The sequence below is a fragment of the Mixophyes fleayi genome, chromosome 10 (genome assembly GCF_038048845.1).
Source record: "Mixophyes fleayi isolate aMixFle1 chromosome 10, aMixFle1.hap1, whole genome shotgun sequence".
Lineage (NCBI taxonomy): Eukaryota > Metazoa > Chordata > Amphibia > Anura > Limnodynastidae > Mixophyes > Mixophyes fleayi.
Window position 1 is genome coordinate 90,897,759 of NC_134411.1, and position 21,360 is coordinate 90,919,118.

At 41.1% G+C, this 21,360-nt stretch overlaps 1 protein-coding gene across 1 annotated transcript in view; it reads left to right on the forward strand.

Moving 5' to 3' along the window:
- LOC142104455 (polycystin-1-like protein 2) overlaps positions 1-21,360 on the forward strand; it is a 35,077-nt gene that overhangs the window by 11,477 nt on the left and 2,240 nt on the right. The window contains exons 2-20 of the mRNA XM_075189125.1: positions 2,005-2,121; positions 3,207-3,274; positions 3,547-3,604; positions 5,214-5,275; positions 7,544-7,606; positions 8,950-9,117; positions 9,819-9,937; positions 10,049-10,172; positions 12,449-12,577; positions 12,975-13,176; positions 13,351-13,532; positions 14,221-14,451; positions 15,685-15,786; positions 15,880-16,058; positions 16,147-16,293; positions 17,653-17,852; positions 17,951-18,159; positions 18,408-18,549; positions 20,275-20,497. Coding sequence (XP_075045226.1) covers positions 2,005-2,121; positions 3,207-3,274; positions 3,547-3,604; positions 5,214-5,275; positions 7,544-7,606; positions 8,950-9,117; positions 9,819-9,937; positions 10,049-10,172; positions 12,449-12,577; positions 12,975-13,176; positions 13,351-13,532; positions 14,221-14,451; positions 15,685-15,786; positions 15,880-16,058; positions 16,147-16,293; positions 17,653-17,852; positions 17,951-18,159; positions 18,408-18,549; positions 20,275-20,497 — 2,725 coding nt within the window. The remainder of the gene's footprint in view (positions 1-2,004; positions 2,122-3,206; positions 3,275-3,546; positions 3,605-5,213; positions 5,276-7,543; positions 7,607-8,949; positions 9,118-9,818; positions 9,938-10,048; positions 10,173-12,448; positions 12,578-12,974; positions 13,177-13,350; positions 13,533-14,220; positions 14,452-15,684; positions 15,787-15,879; positions 16,059-16,146; positions 16,294-17,652; positions 17,853-17,950; positions 18,160-18,407; positions 18,550-20,274; positions 20,498-21,360) is intronic.

A 21,360-nucleotide genomic window follows, 5' to 3' on the forward strand; every position in this document is an offset into this window, starting at 1 on the left:
AACTCTTGTCATTCAGCAAAGCACACTAGTTACATACAAAATACACACGGGCATACATGAATAGTTAGGGGAAAGTAATAATCAGTGATTAAGCGGAATACATAATCATCACACTGACAAACACAGAACATTAAAGACAGTATTTTGTCTCTTATTTCTTCTAAAGTCATGGATGTAACTACAGCAGTTGCTGAACTAAGATGCTCAACCAGCCAGATGCTAACCCACTGTATAGGCGTCATGATTAGAGATGTGCAAACTTAAAAACATTTCATAATTCCATCAAACTGGGTCTGTGGCCTTGATATTGTTCATGTTTTGCTTGTGGTTTGTGGCTGGTTTGTTTGGGATTTTCTAAGTTGTCCTGGCAATGAATTTAAAATGCCAACCAGAGGTTGAACCCATTTGGTAAACTTACTAGATGTGAATACTAAGTTAGGCCAATTATGCAAAACCTATCTGGCAGATGGTGTGTTTCTGATGTTTGAACAGGTTATTTCATGTAGAAGTCCTTTTTCAAACAACAAGAGCTACTTCAGCAAACTGTAGCACCGTGGACATAACTAACAGAGATTTCAGCAGTTGAGGGGGGCCTGTCAAGCCCCTCAGCTACCAGGCCCTGTGTAGTTGACACCTGTGCGGCTTCCGGCCATGCATCCCTTTGCCGTCTCCTCTGAGTGATGCTGCAGCAGAAGAGGATTTAAAGAGCTCCTTACCATGTGAAACAGTGTCCGACTTTTTTTGACTTTCCCTTTGGGAGATTCCCAGAAGGGAGGTCTAAGCAGCAAAAGCAGGGGCTTCTGGCATTGCGATTCGCTAACGATAGCCCGCTCCCTGCTGTGCATTGCCGCAATTCATGTCATAGCACATGGAGGTGTCATAATGACGTGATGTGCGTTGTATTGAGTCATTATAGCTCCGCCCACTTCACTAGGGAAGCGGGTTGGATGCGGGAGGTGACCTTCAATCCCAGGATTCCTGGAAGATTCCCCTAAATTTGGGAGTCTCCCAGACTTTTAGGAAGAGTAGGCAAGTCTGCCATTTATAGGGACCCCACCACAATCATGCAGGAATTGTGTGTGGGAGGTTTGCAGCTAAGAATATTAGGAAAGTTTTGGCAGTAATCCAGATGTATTTACGATATGGAGGGTTCCCTACATGCATTGGTAGCTATGGACTTCAAGGAGTCTTAGACAGTGTACGCTAGGACTGCTTGTTGGCAACCAAGCATAGATGGCTTTGCAGGAAATATTTCAACATTCCAACTCATCTATTCTAGTACAATAATCCTGCATTTTTGCTGCAGCTAATACCTTTCCGTTTATTACGAGAGATAAGACAACCTGAATACATGGAGTGCACAACCACTTTCATTATTTACCAGGGTACCTCATATAGAGAAGTCTAATTAGGCTTTGCTTATCCTCCCCTCCTTCGGAAGATTAAAATTACACTGATTGGTCCTTATAGGAGGAAGATAAACAGAGGTTCAGGATTAAGCAGGCCCGGAGTTGTAAAAAGATTGGATTTAGAACACTGGGGTACAAAGACATCACTCTTTTTAGATTCATAATTTCCTTTTTAATATTAAAAACATCTAAGCATGCACTGAATTAGGACTCAAGTTATCTGCATATATTTAAGTTATACAGATGTAATGTGATTGGTTGGTATCATGATGGAGACTTATAGTGGAGGGAAGGTAGGGATTTGTAACGGCGCAGAATAAAGAGCCACAAAGTATGTAAATGTGAGTTTAGTGTTTACTGTGTGAATTTAGGATTATGGGTATTCCACCTGTATTTACTATATGAACATTTTGGTTTAAAGGACAGAAAGAAGTTAGTGAATGGGGAGAAGAAGAGTCTTGTGTACATTCCAGAGTATAAGGCAGATAGGAGAACATTTGTATTAAATGTGTTACACCAGGGTATTGTATTTGATTGTAAATATTTTCAAAAAAGCTGATAGATGATTGGATAAGGTTGTTTCTTCTCTCACTAGCTGACATTTTTCTACCTGGAGACATAGGGCTGGAGACACCCTGTTTGGTTTTGACACACTCAGCCGTCATACAGAAGATACCATGTCTACAACAAAATGGCTTCATCTGCCAGACAGGTAATGTAACAATCTGATCCGTCAGGTTTTTTTTTTCCCCACAGACAACAGTAAATAGTTCACCAATTTTAGCCATTTTGTAGGCACAGCGGTGTAGGAAATGTGGAGCTGACTCAAATTTTGGGGGGGGGACTAAAGTAATCTCCCTGGTGTCTCCACAGAACACTTTAAACAAGGAAGGTTTCCCACGATGCACCACTCTACCATTAGACTTTCACTGCTTTTTACAAACGTATCTCACAAGTCATATGAAGGAGGGGGGGGGGGGGGAGTTTCTCCAATCTGATATTCTAGTAACTGTATAAAAAGGCATTGTAACCCATAGCAACCAGATATCGGCTGCCATTTTCTAGTAGTCTGGAAATTTAAAGTAAACATCTGATCAGTTGCTATGAGTAACATCAATATTTGCATATTTACCAGTGCAACTGGTTTTATAAATGTCATATATTGTATTAACAATAAGTCCTAGGATTAACGCTATAGGGGTAGATTTAATAAACCTTTTAAAAAGGAAATTTGGAGGTGTTGCCCATAGCAACCAATCAATTTTCTAGCAATCATTTAGTACATTCTTGTAAATGGTAGCTAGAATCTGATTGGTTGTTAATTATCCCTTTTTAATACTGATGAATCATAATATCAGTTATTTTATTTAATTATCTCATTCTGTATTTATGGACAATTACACAGTGCCACTTCTGTCTTTCTGTATTCTACATGTAATGTCTGTATCTGCTCTTATTCTGTATTTATGGACAAATGCAAAGGGCCACTTCTCTTTCCATATTCTGCATGTAATTCTCATTATTCGTATGCTGTATTAGCTACAATTTACTGAAGGTAAGTACTTCAAATACAATAACATTGAAAAATATCACCCATCGTTATGTTAGAGTGCAATACTCTATGCCCATCTGATATACGGATAATTAACTTTGTCTGGACCCATGATTACTGTAGTGTTGTCTACTGTTGTTTAACAAATTAAGAATATTATTGTTAATATAACAATTAAAAATCAGGGTCAGTTTGCAAAAAAGCAGATCGTGGAGCAAGAGGAGATAATTTTACTTTCTTTGCAGAGGGGCAGAGCTGTAACACGGAGCGACTCCAACAGTCCATCACTTCTACCGCAGAAAAACGCGTCAAGGTGAGACATAGCACACTGACTCCTATAACATGGTACACGCCGGCGGTGTGTTTGCGTTTTTCTAATGCTAGACAAACGTTAGTCAACACTAGTTTCTTCTAGTGGTTTACTAGCGTTGTGCGATAAAATTGCTAGCAAAATGTATAAACAATACCAACGGTGGGTACCAGGCTTAAGATACAGTACTAAATGTAGCATATGGGTAGCTGTAAGGGGCAGACTGGCATACCAGCATAAAACGTGCCACTGACTTTCTTTACCGATTATCACAGAGCCAGATCTTTGCCAGAAGAACAAAGAGATCGGTGAACTCGAGTGCGAAGGTTCCGGGTGAGATACTTTCTGTTCTGTGATGTCATCTACACATTTCTGTGTCCCTTTTTTCAACTGATTTAACCAGTGGCCTCACAAACCAGGAGCCAGTGAGTTAGAGTCCCTTAAAAATACACTGCTGACTCTGAACAGGTTGTACTCATGTCTATAAGTCTATAAGTCTTAAGTGCAGATCTACCACCCTCAAGTATACTGGTTTTTTTTGTTAAATAATATGTAGTTTTATATGTTGAAAATGGTAGAATATTGTCAAAGGATAACAACAGCCCATAGTCACAAAAATAAATTAGTGTTTTTTTTTACTATTTGGGCTTCTACAAGTCAATGTGACTATCCCTTGTCAATGTAACTCACTTATCTTAAGGGAGGACTACAGTCAAATTAAATATTTTATCAATAAATATCTTTCCCTCCAACTAGTAGAAGCACAGTACTACTTCTTCTTGCTGCTTGGAAGTACAGTAACTCTGGAGCTACTCATCCTTGCCTCCTAGTACTCCTGTAGCTCTAGAGCTACTCATCCTTGCTGCCTGGAACTCAAGTATCTCTAGAATCACTTTTTCTTGCTGCCTGGTACTCCGGTAGCTCTAGAGCTACTCATCCTTGCTGCCTGGAACTCAAGTATCTCTAGAGTTACTCATGATTGCTGCCTGGAACTCAAGTAGCTCTAGAATCACTTTTTCTTGCTGCCTGGTACTCCGGTAGCTCTAGAGCTACTCATCCTTGCTGCCTGGAACTCAAGTATCTCTAGAGTTACTCATGATTGCTGCCTGGAACTCAAGTAGCTCTAGAATCACTTTTTCTTGCTGCCTGGTACTCCGGTAGCTCTAGAGCTACTCATCCTTGCTGCCTGGAACTCAAGTATCTCTAGAGTTACTCATGATTGCTGCCTGGAACTCAAGTAGCTCTAGAATCACTTTTTCTTGCTGCCTGGTACTCCGGTAGCTCTAGAGCTACTCATCCTTGCTGCCTGGAACTCAAGTATCTCTAGAGTTACTCATGATTGCTGCCTGGAACCTCAAGTAGCTCTAGAATCACTTTTTCTTGCTGCCTGGTACTCTGCTAGCTCTAGAGCTACTCATCCTTGCTGCCTGGTACTCCAGTAACTCTTGAGTTACTCATCCTTGCTGCCCAGGACTCCTATTATTCTGGAATTACTCATTCTTATGTCCTAGGTCTCCAGAACTTTTCATCCTTGATGCACATGACTCTTGTGCTCTGGATCTACTCATCCTTACTGGTGCAAGTACTGGTTGCTTTTCCACACATAAAAACCTGGAGAAGTATGAAAGTATACAGTCTGCACTGAACGGCTGTCAATACATCTAAATGGGAAAATGGTTGCAACTAGTCTAGATCTGATCCATGGGTGTCCACTGCATCAAACTACCTGGTGTGCTACTAATTGGAGATTGTTTGGCTAATTGATCAAATATTTTATTTTCCTGAAGTATATATTTTAGGAGATAATTAATTGTGCTTCACACCCATGAGCAGGTTCCAGTAACTACATTTCATAGTTTTTCCTGCATTATTATTTGCATCTAATTGGGTTTATTTGTTCCTCTCACCTGGATGATGATATGTATGTACTTTCCACTTTTAGATCTCCTGAACATGGCACTGCAGTTTGTTAATACCCCAACTATGGGAGGAAACAACCTAACAGTATGTATTACACATTATTACAGCGCAGAGTTGTTGTATTGCACAAGGAAACAATTAGAGGTCTGACAGAACTGTTGTTAGTTGCCTGATCTGTCTGTCCATATATATATGGTCAGTATTAGAATGTTCAGTGTTACAGTCCATCGTGTTAGAATGTACAGTATTACAGTCCATCAGTAGTAGAATGTACAATGTTACAGTCCATCAGAATTAGAATGTATAATGTTACAGCCCATCAGTATTAGAATTTACAGCTTTAAGATCAGTGAGTTGTTAAAATAGTACAATGTTATAGTCCATCACTATTAGAATGTACGGTGTTACAGTCCATTAGTATAAGAATGTACAATGTTATAATCCATCAGTATTAGAATGTACGGTGTTACAGACCATTAGTATAAGAATGTACAATGTTATAATCCATCAGTATTAGAATGTACAGTATTACAGTCCATCAGTAGTAGAATGTACAATGTTACAGTCCATCAGAATTAGAATGTATAATGTTACAGCCCATCAGTATTAGAATTTACAGCTTTAAGATCAGTGAGTTGTTAAAATAGTACAGTGTTACAGTCCATCACTATTAGAATGTACGGTGTTACAGTCCATTAGTATAAGAATGTACAATGTTATAATCCATCAGTATTAGAATGTACAGTATTACAGTCCATCAGTAGTAGAATGTATAATGTTACAGCCAATCAGTATTAGAATTTACAGCTTTAAGATCAGTGAGTTGTTAAAATAGTACAATGTTATAGTCCATCACTATTAGAATGTACGGTGTTACAGTCCATTAGTATAAGAATGTACAATGTTATAATCCATCAGTATTAGAATGTACGGTGTTACAGACCATTAGTATAAGAATGTACAATGTTATAATCCATCAGTATTAGAATGTACAGTATTACAGTCCATCAGTAGTAGAATGTACAATGTTACAGTCCATCAGAATTAGAATGTATAATGTTACAGCCCATCAGTATTAGAATTTACAGCTTTAAGATCAGTGAGTTGTTAAAATAGTACAGTGTTACAGTCCATCACTATTAGAATGTACGGTGTTACAGTCCATTAGTATAAGAATGTACAATGTTATAATCCATCAGTATTAGAATGTACAGTATTACAGTCCATCAGTAGTAGAATGTATAATGTTACAGCCAATCAGTATTAGAATTTACAGCTTTAAGATCAGTGAGTTGTTAAAATAGTACAATGTTATAGTCCATCACTATTAGAATGTACGGTGTTACAGTCCATTAGTATAAGAATGTACAATGTTATAATCCAGTATTAGAATGTAAGGTGTTACAGTCCATTAGTATAAGAATGTACAATGTTATAATCCATCAGTATTAGAATGTACGGTGTTACAGTCCATTAGTATAAGAATGTACAATGTTATAATCCATCAGTATTAGAATGTACAGTATTACAGTCCATCAGTAGTAGAATGTACAATGTTACAGTCCATCAGAATTAGAATGTATAATGTTACAGCCCATCAGTATTAGAATTTACAGCTTTAAGATCAGTGAGTTGTTAAAATAGTACAGTGTTACAGTCCATCACTATTAGAATGTACGGTGTTACAGTCCATTCATATAAGAATGTACAATGTTATAATCCATCAGTATTAGAATGTACGGTGTTACAGTCCATTAGTATAAGAATGTACAATGTTATAATCCATCAGTATTAGAATGTATGGTGTTACAGTCCATTAGTATAAGAATGTACAATGTTACAGTCCATCAGAATTAGAATGTATAATTTTACAGTCCATCATTATAAGAATGTACAGCTTTAAGATCAGTGCGAGTTAGAATAGTACAGTGTTAGAATTGGTCAAGATTAGAGTGGTACAGTGAGGATTATAACAATACAGTGATACAGGTAGTCAGTATTGGAGTATACAGCATTACTGTCAGTCAGGGTTTGAATAGTACAGCAATAGAATTGGTCAGGATTAGGATGGAGTATTAGAATGTACACTGTTAAAGTCAGTTAGTATTGGAATATACAGTGTTAAAATCACTCTGGATTTGAATAGTGCAGAGAGATTCAGTGTAATTCGGGCAACAACGCACTATAGTCATACAGGAACTGACTGTGACAACTAGATATTATTGTTGCGTGTGTTATAGCTGTGTATGAAGTCATGTAAAGCTGTGTATGTTACAGTCATATAGTAGTTACAGATAGACAATGTTACAGACCTAACAATCTTACAGGGATCTTTATGTTCTCACAATGCAGGACCTGCTCACCCGTATCAATTCTATGATGCAAGAGGAAGAGGAAACAAGTAAAACTGATCTGGTGACAAAATTGTATATACTGTAGCCCCTACATTATATAATCCATTCTCTGCCAACATATGTCGCTGCTCTCAGTAAAATGTTGCACGCTTTAGTTGAACGTATTAAACTCTTTTTTAAGCATCTATTACGTCATCCGTTTGTGCAGCCCAGAGCAGGTTCTCTATGTTCCATGCAGGAAGTGGTGGGCGGAGGATAATGAGCTTGGCATCATGCTCCGCCCCCAACTCCACCCCCATCGAATAACCGTACGAAACAGAACACAAACTGCATGCTCAAAATTATGTACTTTTTTTTAATATTGAAAATAAATTCCAATAATGAACCAAAAACACATCTAAAAGATACAAAACAGCCACACGGCTATAGTCAAAAATTATGCACATAGCCTTCTCTTACTATAATTGTCCCCTCTTTACCTGCTTGGAGGAGGGGGGCAGGGATGTGATGGAGCACAGCCCCTGTACCTGAAATAAGTGATGCAGTGGCTTTTCGTGGCATACCTGCCCGTCTGAACCAATATATGTGCCCCATGCTTCAGTAATGTTACTAATCTCTACATTATCACAGATACCATGTCAGGAGACAAAATGGCTGCCTCTGTTGTTAGTCAGTAAGATGTACACGGTAATGTTTCAGCCACAGCAGCCTGCACCAGGTGTTCCCATCACTTCTGTATATATTTCCCTTTCAGCTCACTCTCCTAGTAATTCGGCTGTATTCGTAAGTGTATTGGTTTAGTCCACAAAATGTCCGCTTCCACTGTTTGTTGGCAAAGTGAACATTTTTTTATCCATGGCGGCCCAGAACGTATATCCCTGTTAGTTCCATATTTATTTACATGTTGCTCATCGGTCCTTGTTTCATACTGGATGAAAACTAAACTGCGGGTTTGAAAAAGTGGGGATGTTGCCTATAGCAACCAATCAGATTCTAGCTGTCATTTTGTAGAATGCACTAAATAAATGAAAGCTAGAATCTGATTGGTTGCTATAGGCAACATCTCCACTTTTTCAAACCCGCAGCTTAGTAAATCTAGCCCTTAGTCTCTCTCAGTCTGTGTGTGTGAGACATTTTGAATCCTCATGTGAGGAAAAGAGGGGAAAAAAAAGACAGGAGTATATTTATTAAACTGCGGTTTTGAAAAAGTGGAGCTGTTGCCTAGAGCAACCAATCAGATTCTAGATGTCATTTATTTAGTACATTCTACAAAATGACAGCTGGAATCTGATTGGTTGCTATAGGCAACATCTCCACTTTTTCAAACCCGTATATTAGTAAATATACCCCCAGGCGTCTCAGTAGTGAGTAGTATAATATGACAATCTCTTTATCTACCTGCAGCAAAATGCGGTCTCTCTCCTGAACCAATTAAGCCTCAGGCTGCAGTTTCCAGACATCAGCTCCTCCAGTTTCTTTGGCAATCTCAGCAATGTGGTGTACTATGGTATTAATAGCGTGTTTCAGTCTGTCTTATCATCGTGCTCCGAAATCGTATGGACACCGCAAGAGGTAGCTAATTCTATTTATGTCGCTAATCACTTGGTTCTGTTCCTGTCTCGTCTCCTGCGTTATTGCTGGCTACTTGTCTTTTTTCAGTTTGTAACCTCTATTACCTGTTGCCTCTAATTTGCCTTTTATTTAAAGTAAAATTATAACCCTAATGAGCATGCTGTAATTCACTTTATTAGCGATGCACTGAATCCAGCATATGGTTTAGGATTTGTCTCAACCCTTATGCTGGACATACATTAACTGATATCACAAGAGATATCGGTTAATTGGACATGACAGCTACTGGTCAGACTATGCAGCCCCTCAGCACTGAGCGCTGGCTGCCCTGGGGTTTAAATTGAGCCCTATCTATCCCGTGAAATCAAAATTTGAAACTTGAAAATTGGCTTGGAAATGAAGGATGGGGGGGAGGGGGGAACCCTCCAGTCATAATGTGATCCTGTTAATTTAGGTCAATTAAACCAATTTAATTAAGACTCGATGAACTCTGTTTCAACCACTACCACAATTCACTGCTCCTGATATCAGTCTCGCTGGGAACAACCTGCTCCTGATGTAATCTGTACTGTTCCAATTATCACTCCAATTCCAATGCCTCTTCTAGATTATATGCTCTTATGCGCTCTACCCTTTGTTGTCACATCCAGACGATACTAACACAAAAACTTATATTGCCTATTGACACCTTTTTACCCTAGAAACAGACAATGGTAGACTCAGCTCTTGGTATACTGGATAACCTTGAGGGCGCTATGCTGGCCAATCTGAGTGAGAAGGTTACACTGCAGACCCCAATGTTCTCCATATACCTGAACAGGTAATTCCTTATACAGTCCCCATTTCTACAGGTTTTTTTTATCTCCATTTGCTCAGGCTGATTTACTAAGCTCAGAGACAGAATAATCCTGTAACCTGTTCTCTCCTCCAGTGTGAATACGTCAGAGATTGGTCAGCAGGTTCTAACTTTCCCCATTCCAGTGGCAGAAGTTGTATTTCCATCTCATTCTGCCCTGCAGCCAGTGGTACAGTCTCTCTCATCTGTTCAGATTCAGGTATGTGTAATCCTTAGGAAGTGAGTGGAGAACAAGACTTCATAGGGGACAATAAGGGTTATGTACTATATTTGTATTTAGGTGCAAATTTGCATCAACGTGTGGCAACCAATCGTCAATTTGCTTTGATCAGCGGTGTCTAGGTTATAGAATATCAGCAATTCCGAGAGTAAATCTTCAGAGAGTAAAGTATATAACAATAACCAACTGTGTTACGTACCCCAGAACATGAAAAGGACGATGTACTCCGGTTTATTTTCTGTAAATATTAAAAAAATAACATTGTAAAAAACAAAAGTCCTTCAGCACAGAGAGTATAGTAGATTATATCACATCTGTGCCCTTGGTGGACCTCATCTGTAAAAGTTGTCATGTTCTCCTGAAGACGTCTCTCAACCCTTCTACTCTGCCCCTTCCAACGATCTGCAGTTTTAAAGCCATTGCCCATGAATTTCTACATTCCACTAACAACATCAGTAAAGGAACACTTAAATTAAAGGTAGCCCCATCCAAATCTACCTATCCCCGTCTCTTGGTGGTGTGGTGACCAAGAAGTTCTGTTAGGAAAACTCAGTTTCCCCATAATTCCTCCCATGATCAACTGACCTGAGAGCTGGTGGTCACCTCTATTGAAGTTAACCAGAGGAAGTATTGAGAAGATTGGACATATCTTCCCCGAGACTCTGTAAAGACAGTCTGCAGCTGTGGTTCACCTGACGCAGGATACCCCAACGATATGTGAGTGCGTTGTTACAATAGGAATGATAAGTTTTTCCCAGCAGGGCTTCTCAGTGAAGCCCTGCACCACAAGGACCAGAGGTAGGGTTAGGGCCAAAAGGAAACAATAGTTTTCACTTTAGTGGTTCTTCAGCCTACAAAAATGTCGTTATAACAATAAGAAAGCTAAGAAAATCCAGTCTGCAAATCTCAGACTACTCATCCCCTCCTACCCACTTCAAGTGGTACCTGGAAGTCCCCTCCCCCCCTCTGATCCTGACCTACTGATTAATATATGTAGAAAACATTCCAAACACGGTAGAACCATTTGCATTGGCTCCTGGTTGCTGGGTTGTCCAATTTCTAAACTTCTCCAGCGAAGGATATAATGTTGGATTTGTATACTGTGTGCAGTATTTGTAAAGTATGCATGTACATAGCATATGAATATTTAAGTAAAAGCCAAAGTTTGATTCCCCCTCTCATAGGTAAACCGAGGGGGGGGGGGGGTTCCTAGTGCCTGGAAACCCCCCTCCCAGCCTGGGGTACTGTATGCTTGAGGTGGCTGGACCCTGCCCTAGGACCAGCCACTTTGCAGCTTGTATGCAGATCGTTTCTGTCTGCACTGTTCACAGCCATCTCTCCCCAACAAGTATTAAAGCAGCAAGAACAGGTAGGGAAGAGCAGGACAGTCTGTCAACTGTTCTGACACACTCAATCAGGACTTTGTCCTGATTGTAGGGACAGTTGGGAGGTATGTCCCGCTTCACACGCCTCTGCTCGAACAGGGAGAGCTGTGTGCTCCTAACAATAGTGCACGCAGCATTGCCCGTGTGTATGATGGGGATAGGAAGAGTTGGAGAGCAGCCAAGCACTCCGTCTGGTACATTATTTTGGTAAATACCATAGTATTGACAAGAAAAGTAATTTATTTGCTCTGCGTGAAAAGTTGAAGAATTAAATGTTGTGAAGCTAAAAACGATATAATTGTTTATGTGAAGTGTTATCACGTGTGAAATCTGGGATTTCAATTGGCCACTTAGTCTGACAAGAGAATGAGGCTCACCAAAATGTGGTTGGATGGTGTAGGAAATGTTCCACTGAAGACAAAACTGTGGACAAAACTATAGTAAAGGCACTGTAACCTGATATGCTTTATTATCTCTTTATGTTTGTTTAATGTAAATTTTATGGGTTGAATGTATAAATATTATTTTTATAGGACTTCACCTAGTTTTTATTATAGTGATGGTAAGTCGTAGATCACCATTTGGGATAGTTGGCATTGTTTATCTTCTCTTACCCATCAACCCTTTCTCTCCTCCCAGCGCCCCCTGTCACTCTTACTGAGCTGTGATAATTAAATAACAATTCAGCATTTGGAGCCGTGGCCTATTTGCATGAGATATGTGTGACATAATTATGGAGTATGAGCGTTGCTAGGTCCTAAAGGGACCGAAAACTTGTCAGAGAACAGGCAAAGCTGTAGCAATTATCCGAGTCCAGGCTCTCTTGCATTGTAATAGACAATGGTGTTAATCATTTCCTTCTTTCTGCAGATGATGAGTTTTCAGGAGAACCCGTTTACCTTGAACTCTTCATTCAATATCTCCGGTACTGTGGCCGGTTTGACGTTGCTGACTGGAAAACAAGAACTATCCGTTCACAACTTATCCGATAACTTCCAGGTCTGTAAACGTTACCCGCACATACAGCTGTAATGCATTGCCTATCCTTTAATTTTCCATCTCTATTTCAGCAACTGTTTATTTCTATTCAGTTGCGACACCATATATGTTTCTTAGATAACATCATTATAACGCACCGTTTGTCTGCATTGTGCGGGCATAACCAATATTCATATGCAGCCTATCCGTTACCTAGTAACCAGTGACATCACTGAGGAGGCCATTTTGTAAACTGACTTTCTGGCTTTCACTTGGTACCAGTGACATGACAATATTGGGACAGACCACAAAATGGCTGCTTCCATATGTGCAGACAACAAATCCACATTCATTTACTTATTAACATTCTAATAATCCCTATTGGCAAGTTGAAATAATAATCTTCTTCTGATGACAGATCTTTCTCCCCCAAAGTTCTGCAAACACCCCGTCTTCGATCCATACTTCGTCTGATCAAGCTTTGAAGCTGTCCTTGGTGGTCGCCCCAACGGGAAGCACCTTGGTTATTATCGTCGTCGCTAACAAAGGTGTACATCTAGACCTGTACCATGGACTGACATGTGTGCCAAAAGCACAACTAGCAAAGCAAAGTGTCCAAGGTATAAATTAGTTATTATCATACAGAACTTGAGATGACATTGAGGCAGTATTGAAACCAATGTTGGCCATGGGATTATAGTATGTAAATGGTGAGGATGAGATATTAATGTCACTATTATCGCTATTTATGATCCTGTGATAGTGACGCAGGATCAGTCTGCTTCCTTCTTTAGACTCGCACACGTGGATTTTGTCCACAGGGATGTTCCCTGACCCCACTGCTGAACAGAAATTTCTCGTGTCCCCCACCAATACCTCTGGGATACAGGACCTGCAACTCGATGTCTCTGTATTCACCGTAGATTGTGCGTTCTGGGACCCAGGTCTTCAGACGTGGCGATCCGATGGCTGCATGGTTAGTACCGGCGTGTGTCAAGGCCAGGCTGCATTTGTATGAATATATATACTGTATACATGGACCCTGAGCGTGTAGTCTATCCTTAAGGACTGGCCAAGGTGGAGGGTGATGTTACATATTGTGGAATCTTTATGTGGACCGTGCATATTTACCAACACGTGAGGGCCTACAAAATCAGCAGGCGGCACTGAGCTATGCCAAGCTAGACTAATCACTCTATAACAGGGAGACCGACATCTTGGGCTAATAGCACGGGGGGCTCATCCCAACTCCCCTGGGTGGGTTGGCATGAGCCCCAAAAGCTTTGTATGACTCTGCTGAGGGTCGCTAGTTTCTCACCTCTGAAGTAGATTTAGGGCGATGTATCTCCGGAGCAGTCCACGGAGACACATCACGATGTTGAGGATGGAATCCCCGCTTCATTTTTCTCATACCCGGAAAAATGAACGGATATTCCTTAAAATAATGGGCAGCAATTTGTGCAGCTGGACACTAATTGAATATTTCCCCTAAGACCTGAAACCATCATACAGTACAGTGGTAAACATAGGGCGTTATCCAGTGCAAACTTCTTGGAATAAACAGAGACCTGGAAACTAGGATCTGCAGTCAAGTATATAGCGTGGTCTTATGGTATGTGCCAAACTATGCCCTAACCATATCCATATATCACTGTGTACTGCAGGTAGGGCCGCAGACCACCCTATCAAAGGTCCAGTGCCTCTGCAATCACCTGTCCTTCTTTGGTTCATCGTTCCTGGTGCTCCCGGTGCAGATTGACGTCACCCGTACGGCAGAGTATTTCTCCCAGATCTCGGAGAATCCAGTCATCGTTGTACTAGTGGCGTGCTTTTATTTCTGCTACATACTTGCTCTACTTTGGGCGCGACGCCAGGATCTGAGGGACCACTTGCAGGTAATTGATATTAAAAACTCGGGCAATACCTGTTGTATGCAAAGTGGCAAATATTCTTCTGTTTGGTTATTGATGGAACCTCACAACATTGGACCATGTTGCATGAAATGTATGGGGGCCGACTCGTGATTGCCGTGCACGGATACTGGTCTAACGTGATGTAGACTGGACAACCCTCAGGTGACTTTAATGTATTTGTACATAACTTCTCTCCGCTGAACCTCTCAGATCACTGTAACTTTGAATTACGTTAATTATCAAAAGGGTGACATGATAAATCCACTCATTGAAAGTCAATGAACATTATTTTTTTGTGTATTAAGCCTAGAATTCCCCTATCTCCGCGCTGACACTTGGTGCAGAAGACGGTCGTCTGCACCTTCTCGTCAGCCGCATCCCGGTGCCTAGCAGCGAGACGCTCCTTGTTCCTTGCACACAATACGTGTGCATGCTCTGTTCAGTCGCGTCCCGTTGCTAAGCAGCGGGACGCTATCTCCGCTCATCTGTCAGGGGTCAGCATGTTTGACCGCCAAATCTCCATCACCCAATCAGGATGCACCTTATGGTTTGTATAGCTTCCTCTGACACATGTTGGGTGCCAGAGTATTGGTTCACTCCTGCTCCAGCGCTTCCTGAACTTCTGATCCAGTGTGTTATTCGGTTCTGACTCGGCTTCCTGTTACTATTCTACTGTGTTTCGTTTTGGTACCTCGCTGCCCGGCTGGTTTGACTATTTGGCTTGACCTGACTTCTCTCTGGAACCTCCCGATGTACCTCACCGTTCGTTTAGCTTTGACCTAGACTGCCTGACTACGCCTGTCTACTACTGTCGCTACACCGGTGACTGTCTTGGAGAACCGCGACCTGCGTACGCTCTACAGCTAAGCCCAAACTCTCTTGCGGGGGTCCCTAGTGAATACCGGGGGTACGGGGTGCGCCTCCATGTTCAGTTGCCTTAATACCGGTTAGCGGCCATCTCTGAAATTCCGTGACAAACAGGTTGGGCAATGTACAGGTTGGGTCTAATATGTACTATGCTCCTAAAATGTAAAAATTACATGTCTCCTTATTAATTTTTTTTTACATTTAGTTTCTGTTTTGTATATGTCTATAAGTACATTTGCCATCTGTCTTTCTAGATACCTGTTTCCTATTGACAGTACCAGAGAATATGTTATATTTAAGTTTTGCTGTTTATCAGACTTCTAGTTATTGGCTTTTCTACTCACACAGAGTCGAATTATTGTGCCCCGTGACAACGATCCTTGTGGACTGTACCGTTATCTCGTCACTGTGGGCACAGGGCACCGACGGGGGGCCGGTACCAGCGCCAAGGTGAGAGAACCAACTTTAAGCTTAGCGTAAGCACTGATACATGGAACATCAATGAACGCTCATAGTTAAAGACCATGTCATATTTGCTTACAGGTGTGCCTGTCCCTCTCTGGCTTAGAGGGCCAGTTTGGCCCTATTCTGCTGTCAGACACCAGACACGAAGTGTTTAGAAAGGGTAACGTAGATATCTTTATTCTGTCTGTGCCATTCCCTCTGGGCGCAGTGAAGAGCATCACACTCAATCACGACGGCACAGGACCTCACAAAAGCTGGTGAGATAACGTTAGATTATGGTTGTGAGCTCAAGCCATGAATTGGAGAGGTGATGTGTGTTTTCCATCTATATCTTATATGTAACAGGTACATTGCACAAGTTACTGTTCAGGATGTGCAGCTAAAAAGATCCTGGCACTTTCTGTGTAATACGTGGTTGTCCCAACCACCTAGAGGAGATTCCTTGAGCAAGACCTTCATCTCTCCCGATGACCAAGAACTAAAAAGTTTTAGGTAACGAGCTACCCTTATTGTCAGAATTTACTTCAATTGCCAGACTTATTTTAGTGAATTAATTCTCTGGGTGATGTCAAAATTTGTTATGGTTTATGGGTGCTTCCACTTGACCCAAAAAGCTGAGTGCGACGAACGCCCAGCCTGTCCAAGATACAGCAATCTGAACAGCTGGCCGTGATTGGCGTCACCTTAGTCACTTAACAATGAATACACCTTTTCTGCCACCACAAAGGATTTATTATGGTGTCCTTACGCTCACCAAAACCACTTATTAATGTTTCACATTTAAATCGCGTAACACATGTAGCATGAGCTTCGTAAGTTTACAAAGAATCACAGAGAGTATGCTAGATAAAATATGTTTAATCTGAAAAATGTTTCCAAGGCTTATTTGCAAAAAGATAATAAACAGACATACAAGGTTTGCACAAAATAGTTTCAGAAACTAAAGTAGGAAACAAAAACTAGAATCCCTACTTACAAGTTCAGGAATTGGCGTGTGAGGAGTACACATTGAGAAGAATGGCACATTTCAGTCGTGGTAGACCCTCCTCAAAGAAATGGACAATCTGATGTCTGAAAACAAGGGATTTTTAAACCATTTCTTGTTGGTCTCTTCATCTTAGGTGAAAAATAAAATTCCTAAGTTAGATGGATGCCCAAAATGACAGGAGTTTTCCCCGACGTAAATTATCTATCACTAAGATATATGTTTGGGCACCTCAGAGAATCTCTCACCTCTGATCTTTCTGCCTGGCTAAGCCGAACTCCTCTGCATACACAAACTACTCAGAGATCTGTCTCTTGGCCTGGCTAGTTTCAAAAGACCATTGACACTTGCCTAGGTCAGACTCAGGTCAGTTAACAAAATACACTTTGAAAGGTTACATAAAATATTCAGGGTGTTATACATAAATTCAACAGAAAATAATCAGTCATTAGATATACTACATAATCGCTACACTGAGTGTTGACTTCCAATGTTTTTTTGAGGGCATCACTATCACTATTTTATGATGCTATTATTTGAATAGAATTCAGCATGTGTTTATATGTATACATACAGACTTATGTAAGTTATATCTGTAGAAACGGTTCCTAGTAAGCTACATTGTGAAGCCACCTTAGAGGTTCATAGAAGCCTTCTGATGGTGCTTGTAAAAGCTCATCTTTGCCTAATTGCCTTGAATTTACACTAGACCGTTTTCAAAAGCATAGGTTCGCCATTGGTAAAACACCATATTATCACAGTAAAAGTCCACAAATGATTAAACTTTACGTAGATGGCCTGTTGTGGTTTCAGCCAAGCTTGATAACCTTTTGTATTTCACATCTCATGTTTCTGCTCTGTTTAAGGAGTATATTCTTGAAGAGAACGTTGAGGGGTTTGCGTGATGAACATATCTGGATCTCCGTCCTGAATCACCCAGCCCGTAGTGTGTTTACCCGTGTTCAGAAAGTGTCCTGCTGTATGTGTCTTCTACTTTGTACAATTGTCATTAATCTCATGTTCTGGGAGCTGCCTCAAGCCACCTATCCGGTGTTGATTAGTATGGGTGAGTCGATTTTATCGGAGCCCAAATCTCTTCTTGACCTTCAGTCGTTGTATTCTAATAAAGACATGTCTATGTTCCGCCCCTTGTGTGTTCTGCAGGTAGTGTTATCCTGACATGGAAGGATATCATGATAGCTTTTGAAAGTGCTATCCTGATGTTTCCTGTCAACCTGCTCATCATCTACATCTTTCGAAACACTCGACCAAAGGAGAGTGGAGCCTCAGGGACCAAAACTAAAAAAGACAAACAAATTTTGAATGCCAAAAAGAGCCCAACCCGACCACTGAATATTGCCACTGTTCTGGAGGTAAGATTAGAGGGTGATTTTTGCACTTGAGTTTTGGCAGTAACAGTGTAGTAAATCCATGTATACACGTTGGTGTCGTCCCAGACTCACAGTAGTAATTCCTCAACTTGGTTCTACCACTTATTTTACTTGCACTGGTGCAATCAGTGCCATGAGATTGCCATAACCCTCCTCCGTTCCCTCTGTTTCATCTACTCCCCTTCTTGCCATTCATCCTCCCTTCTCACCCTGGGTCTTTCATTCGCTAGGACCTGTCGGGCTTAGTGCGGACTCTGAGCCAAACTTCCCGGAATAACCTAGAAGTGTCCCTGAACCAAGAATCAAATGAAAATTTTACCATTCTCCTGCAGACCATCTCACACCTTCTACATAAGCAGCTAACACCTGGACGTAAGTAGGACCGCTTGCCCTTGTAGCTTTCACAATCATATTGATCAAAACTGTTTTAACATCCTTTAAGGAGTAAGGTTTGTGGTGTGTGGTTTTTTTTATGATTTTTTTTCTCAAAAATTCTGATTTGCCGAACTTGGAAAGTTACAACCCTCACAACGCTCCCAAGACGCAGACAACAAAAATTTTTCTTGAATTCTGCAGGTGACAAATGTCTGCATCTTGGGAATGGTCAGGGTATTATTACCACAATGTTATGCTAATTAGGGAGAGGGTTTCTTGTAAGTCCTTTCCACCAAATGTTGAAGGAAGATGATATAGTCCTTCCAGAAGATACTCCTTTGTAAAACATAAACCCCACCTTAACTTATAGTACGGTTACAGGAGATTGGCTCTACCAATAATGACTCATGTAACATAGTAACATAGTTACATAGTAACATAGTTGATGAGGTTGAAAAAAGACACCAGTCCATCAAGTTCAACCTATTTTGGATCTCCTGCGATCCTGCACTTATATTTGAAATTGATCCAGATTAAGCAACCGCCAATATGTTTTAATTGGGAAAAATCCCCCTAGACCCAATATTGCAGTCCTATTTTACTCTATATCCACTACTATCCTTCATTTTAATTAAAGGTCGTATTCCTGGATACACTTTTCCGCTAAAAGTTTGTCTAACCGTTTCTTAAACATATCTATTGAATCTGCCATCACAACTTTCCCTGGCAGTGAATTCCATATCTTGACTGCCCTTACTGTAAAGAACCCCTTCCTTTGCTGGTTGTGAAATTTCCTCTCCTCTAACCTTAGGGGATGACCACGTGTCCTGTGTATGGTCCTTTGGGTAAAAAGTTCCCATGAAAGTTTTCTGTATTGACCCTTAATGTATTTGTACATAGTAATCATATCTCCTCTTAGACGCCTCCTTTCTAATGTAAACATACCTAAACTGGCTAACCTTTCCTCATAACTTACTGACTCCATACCGTTTATCAATTTTGTCGCCCTTCGCTGAACCCTTTCTAGTTCCAAAATATATTTTTTATAGAATGGTGCCCAGAACTGTCCTCTGTATTCAAGATGAGGTCTTACCAACGATTTACACAGTGGCAAAATTACACTGTCTTCCCTTGCATCTATGCCCCTTTTTATGCATGCCAATACTTTATTGGCCCTTGCAGCTGCTGCTTGACATTGAGCACTATTGCTAAGTCTATTGTCTATGAGCACTCCCAAATCCTTTTCCATTATAGATTCCTAGTGGCGCACGCAGGGGGGGTTTCTGAGTCTCCAGAACCCCCCCCCCCCCCTGCGCTATCTAAATGGCCACTATAGCGGCACTGTCTTATACAGCAGCCGCGGCGCTGTCAAAGAAGCGTCCGCGGCGGTGCTGTAGTGTATACAGCACCACCGCGGACGCTTCTTTGACAGAGCCGCGGCTGCTGTATAGGATAGCGCTGCCAAAACGGAGCTGCTGCGCATGCGCTGTAGCTCTCGCGCGGGTTGGGTTGCGCAATTCTCTGTGCGCCCTTGATTTCCCTAAATTAATCCCATTTAATGTATAGATTGTGTGCTTGTTTTTGATCCCTAAATGCATAACCTTACATTTATCTATGTTAAACCTCATATTCCGCCCAATCCTCCAGTTTATTTATGTCCCTCTGTAGAGAAGCTACATCTTGCTCTGATTTTATTTTTATGTTATTTTGATTCTTCTTCAGCCATGTCAATCTCGGTACCATTGGCTCAGCTCTCCAGCGATGAGTTACATGCCTTGTTCTGTGCACACTATGTCTCCCGAAAACTCAGGAAAGTGTTGCATGATCTTCAGCAGCTGGAAAGTCAGCAACTCCCAGAGAAACAACAATACGATGAGTTCATTGCATTACTGCAACCACTGCTGCAAGTCTTGGAAAAGTCTGTGCCTGCGCTGCCTGCAAAACGGTGAGCCCTAAACTCAGCCATGGGAATCGTCAGGGTTCTATGACTACTCTCATCTTCTCTATCTGAAAGGGAGGAAAGCTATATAAAGCTTTAGGACAGGAAACTGAAACTATTGGAGGTTTAAGCACCAACTTTCCATTAAGTCTTCAGTTACACATAGAACTGTGTTCCAAGAAGAAAAGCAGACTGTTGATAGTCATTTAAACTCATGAAGGATAGGAATCGGAAGCTATGCACCATGATAGGGGTTTAGGTTGTAGAACATGTGTTCCTGGGTTAGGTTGGTTAAAGGGAAGCTATGCTGAGGTAGGTGGGTGATGATATAGGCAGGAGTTGGGAGCTGAGGTTGTGGATGGATGGGTTATAATGTATGCGATTATACTCTCACTGTTTTTAATTACTGCTCAGTTCAGATCATTAATACCACTCAAGGAAGATGTGTCAGTATCTCAATTGTTTCCCTAGAAATACACGGTGGCTCAGTGGTTAGCACTTCTGACTCACAGCACTGGGATCATGAGTTCAATTCCTGACCATGTCCTTATCTGTGTGGAGATTGTATGTTCTCCCCGTGTTTGCGTGGGTTTCCTCCAGGTGCTCCGGTTTCCTCCAACACTCCAAAAACATACTGGTAGGTTAATTGGTTGCTATTAAATTGACCTTAGTCTCTCTCTGTGTGATTGTATGTTAGGGAATTTAGACTGTAAGCTCCAATAGGGCAGGGACTGATGTGAGTGAGTTCTCTGTACAGCACTGCGGAATTAGTGGCGCTATATAAATATCTGATGATGATGATGAAATGCTACACCCAGGAGTTGGAGGGTTGTTGGTAATGAGCTGCAAGCAGGAAGCTTAAGTATAGA